The sequence below is a fragment of the Morone saxatilis genome, unplaced genomic scaffold (assembly GCF_004916995.1).
Source record: "Morone saxatilis isolate NCDOM2014 unplaced genomic scaffold, NCSU_SB_2.0 Contig2, whole genome shotgun sequence".
NCBI lineage: Eukaryota > Metazoa > Chordata > Actinopteri > Moronidae > Morone > Morone saxatilis.
Genome location: NW_023339762.1, coordinates 2,424,519 through 2,429,217, shown reverse-complemented (window position 1 = coordinate 2,429,217; position 4,699 = coordinate 2,424,519). Strand labels below are relative to the sequence as shown.

The 4,699-nt window shown below is 38.7% G+C and overlaps 1 protein-coding gene across 1 annotated transcript in view; it reads right to left on the bottom strand.

The window, feature by feature from the left end:
• Positions 1-749: 749 nt before the first annotated feature.
• Positions 750-4,699, bottom strand: part of LOC118330356 (guanine nucleotide-binding protein G(o) subunit alpha) — a gene marked incomplete at its 5' end in the record, with an annotated part of 64,812 nt that continues 60,862 nt past the window's right edge. Inside the window, 1 exon segment of the mRNA XM_035664851.1 lies at positions 750-3,756. Coding sequence (XP_035520744.1) covers positions 3,569-3,756 — 188 coding nt within the window.

Here is a 4,699-nt window from a genome sequence, read left to right as displayed (position 1 = left end):
CTGTGTATTCACAGAGCTGATCAGACGCTTCAAATGTATGGCAAAAATAGCATATTGTGAACATTTTAGAGACCCCACAAAATCTTACAAATCATGTTTTTAGGGGAGCTCATGTCTTATTAAGAGGAGCCAAGCTCAGATAACCTGGGCTAGTCACATAAGTTGAAAAAGATATTGGAAATGTTGCACATTTTGGCTTTGTTTAATATCAACATCCAACAATGTAAGATTATATGACAGAAAATAAGGAAAAGTATAATAGGTTCACTTAAAGTGTACGCTATATTTAGAATATTTTCACCCTTTTACGTCAGACAGCCCTTTTTGACAAGAAACTGAAGCTTTTATATCCATCTATGCTTTCTTCAAAGCCACCAGACTCCTTTTACAAAAAATAATTTTCCCTTGCAAAAAGATGGAAGTTACTGGTCTTTCTTTGTGTTATTGTGTGACTTTTTAAGGGGTTAGTTTGGATTTAAACTAACCTAACTGAAGCAGCAGTGGACCAGCAACTCCGGTGTACTGTGAGGTCAAATGAGGGTTTTTGTCAATGAAGCCTGGTGGCTTTGGAGATAGCGATATAACAGCTTCAGGTTTATTGTGATCATATATCTCATGATGAAGATTTCACAAATATCTGCTCCAAATTGCTCCACATATTCACTGCGACTGAATGGATGGTAGCAGTTCTGTCGAAGCTGAAGGGTAAAAACACAGACACAATGACTCACAGATGAGACGAGGTTGGCTTTTTTGTAGTCATGAAAACAGTGGCTTTTTAATGTAAACACTACATTCGATTGGTTTTTCCAGCACGGACATCCCACATGAAATAACAACCATTCACTAAAGAGGAGTAGAGGGGGAGAGAGAGAGAGAAAGAAAAAAAAAAAATCAGCACAGAAAAAAAGCATTCACTGGGTAAAGAACAGAACATAGAGGAGGTAAAAAAATGAAGGTAACAGGAACAGAATGCCAAAAAAACAGGTATATCATGTCATTATACACAGTTGTTTTCTCTTTTAAAAGCTAGAAATCAAGAGGGCAAGAAAGAGAAGTCTATATAGATAGATGGATAGATAGATTGATGAGGGGTAACATAGATTAGGTATGAATAGATAACAAATTTCCAAATCTACTTATTGTGTGTGTGAGAGTGCGAGCAAGTGTGTGTGTGTGACGTGAGAACTGTGCTTTTCATTGTAGACCTGGAAGGTATGTGTCAAACTGAAAAGAGACAGAAGAGGAAGAAGAGGAAGAAGAAAGGAGCATGACTTTTATACAGCGTCGATGTGTGAACATGCGGCGTTCCTAACTAGCGGACGCAGCGAGAAACGTGCTCTCCCCAAAAAAAGTGGTTTGTCTTTTTTTTTCTGAAATAATAAAAAATAGATATTGTTATAATATTATATTTAATCGTTCTGAGTCAGGCTAAAGTGAGGACACTGTTCTAATGCAGGGAAACAGGCAAAACGGTAAAAGGAGAGGGGGGTGGGGCACAGTTCAGAGCATTACAACAACACGGGGTCAGACTGAGATCGTTGTGGTTCCAAATCAGCTCACTGTCAAACTGGAATGCTTTGCAAAACTTTTTATTTAAAAAACGGGAGATATAGAGAAAAAAAACGTTTTGTAGCTACAAAGCACAATAAATATTACCTTTTGAGACTATTACAGGATCATCATGATCTTTGTTGTTGTAGTAATACCCACGTTGGTTGGCTTTTATTAATCATTGTAGTATTGGGTGGAGATTTTTTGTCCTTTTCTGATGGTTTGAATTCTACGTGTCGCTGTAAGAATCTCAAAATCTACACTTCTTCTTCCGAGCTTCCCACATGACCCATCAACCCTTCAGAACCTTGACTCTCGCATTTTATTTTATCACCCTGCCCAGTCCAATCCAGGAACCGATCAGCTCTCTCCTTCTGTTGCTGCGATCCGTCTTCTTAGCTCTTTTTCTGTTTTTTGTATTTTTTTCCCATCTTTTCGTCTTTTGCTATTTTTTTTAGAAGGATTTTTTGAATTATTATCTCAACAGTATCTATGTGAAGCTTTTTTTTATTTTTTAATAAGTTTTATGAATTAACTGGTCTCTTTATACAAAGGCTTGAGTATCTCATGCTATCTGTGTCAGGGCTTTTAGGAGGAAGGGGAGGAAGGGGAGGAAGAGGAGAGGAGGGGGAGAAGGGCAAGGGGAAGGGGAGAGAAGGTTTGGAAAGAAAGGAGGGGCCCTTTGACCCCAAAATCAGGACGCCAGAGCGCCATGCAAAAAGAAGGCCAAAAAAAGAGAGAAATGGATGGAGGCGAGAGAAGTAAAGGCATGGCGGTGGTGTGTAAATGAAGAGAGAGAGAGAGAGAGGAGAGGAGAAGAGAGAGAGAGATAGGCATTGTGTAGAACAGGCCCGATCAATCAATAAATAAATTAATAAATCAATCAACCATTATCAAACCAGGAGTGAGTTTCCTTACATGGAGGATGTTAGTAGGTCTAGGGGTTATAACAGTGAGGAAGGTAGAGTTATAACGTTGTGTACTTGCTTCTAAAAGCGTAGCTATCTACAGTACCTCCGTTACATGGCACTGATAGGACATTTAGCACATTTCCTATTGGCTCTCAGGCGCGGCCATGACCGACGGTTGGCTAATGGCTAAGGCCAGGTTTGGGAAACAGGAAGCCTCACTTCCTGTCGATGAAAACCCGATTGTGGGGAGAAAAAAGATACAAGTTACTCAGAAACAAAAAGGAAATGTCAACACATATCTTAAAATGTCTCGGCTAATGTAAACAAAAGACTAATGTTAAAATCCGTGTTGTCAGTTTCAGCAGGTCTCGAGAGTTTTTTAAGGTTTTCGTCGACCTGTCTGGTGTTTTTTTTTAGTGCTATTGACATTTTCACATATTACCGCAAAAAAGATGTTATAACGTAATCACTACTATAGCAAAAAACAAACAAAATCATACACAAATAAAGGTGTCAAGGTGAGGCAAAATGTGAATAAAAATCAGTGTACAGACTGATACTCGTAATAAATATACGCACGATCAACAAAAATAAAACAGAAGTCATATTCATAGTAATAATTAAAAAAAAAAGTACAGGTTTTGTTTTTGTTAACAACAAAAGACACAGCTGAGAAAGGAAAAGAGGAGGACAGGGAACGGAGGCTTTCATTGACTTTGTTCAAGAAGTTTTCAAGGCTGCAGGGTTTCGGGTTTTCTACTAAAACAAATCAGTTTGCTCGGCAGCGGGCCAAAGAACATCAGGAGGAGAAGTCAGAGCGAGAAGAGAAGAGACAAGAACTAAAACATTATATATATATATTTATATATACGTATTCCTATTTTTTTTTTAAATTATCCTCATTATTAATATGTACCTAGTTGCATTTTTCTTTCTTTTTTTTTAAATAATCAGCAGAATCATCATTGTCGTCATCACCATCATCATTTCCACAGCAGTGTCAAAGGAACAGGAACAGAGAGGGGGTGGGGGGGAGGAGGACAGGAAGGGTGAGCGAGAAGAGGGGACAGAGGGGGAGGACATTACGGGGTGTGTGGGCGTGCTCAGTACAAGCCACACCCTCGGAGGTTGTTGGCGATGATGATGTCGGTCACAGCGTCAAACACCACCTGGATGTTTCCTGTATCCGTGGCGCAGGTCATGTGACAGTAGATTTCCTTATTTGGAGAGCGATTCTTGCTCTCGAACTGTGCTTGGATGTAAGCGGCTGCGTCCTCATAGGTATTGGGTCCTGGAGATAGAAAAGAGAGACAAACGTAGATGACACATTTATGTACAGAATTGTTGCACACTGCAAGAAAGAAAACTCAAGAAAGTAAAAAAGGCTCGTTTCTGAGTCTTATTTCTTTCTTAAGAGAAAAATCTTGTCGAGCATGTTTTGCGTTCGAAAAGTAATCTGGTTTCAAGAAAATCGATCTAACTTTGTCTTAATAAGATATTACAGCTCATATTAAGCATATTGAACTAGTAACAGGTTACAACAACAGTGGAACAAGATTATGTGTAAAAAAGGTCAAATAAAAGAATGCTTCTGGCGCCTTCATTTAGCTAATTATCCATCTAAGATTAAGGTACACAGCCACTCCAAACGCTTATTTGAATAAATTCTATTTTAAATAACTAAGTTTCCATTTTTTCTAGTTTTAAGGCCCATTACAATATTTCATTGGCTAGATTTTTCTGCCAGTTTTAAGAATTATAGCCAAGCAACGCTTGGTACATTTTATTATATTATATTCATATTTTTAACTGCACTATTTTATGTCATTTTCTCTTTATACACATTGTTTGAGCAGTGAGAATTTCATTGCCAATGACTGCTTCACTGTAATTGTGCACATGACAATAAAGTACTTGTTCTTTCCATTTTCTGAAACTAGTTCTGATTCTTAATCCATAATACTTTATTTTCCCTGGTTGCTCTTTTTTGTTGCACAGTACAAGAAGTCGGGTTCAAAAACATTATTCTAAGAGTCTTCCTGAGGGAAAGTACGGGAGGACGTGATGAGGGAGGGAGGGAAAGAGACGGAATGTGTCGGATAGACGTAACTGTGATTATCAAGGCAGTTAGCAGAGAATAAGTAAAGCATGAGAGACAGGAATGAACAGGATCGGGTGAGAGCGCTTCGTGTGTGTGAAGAGGGCAGGAGACAGCTCTCACTTGCCATCACCTC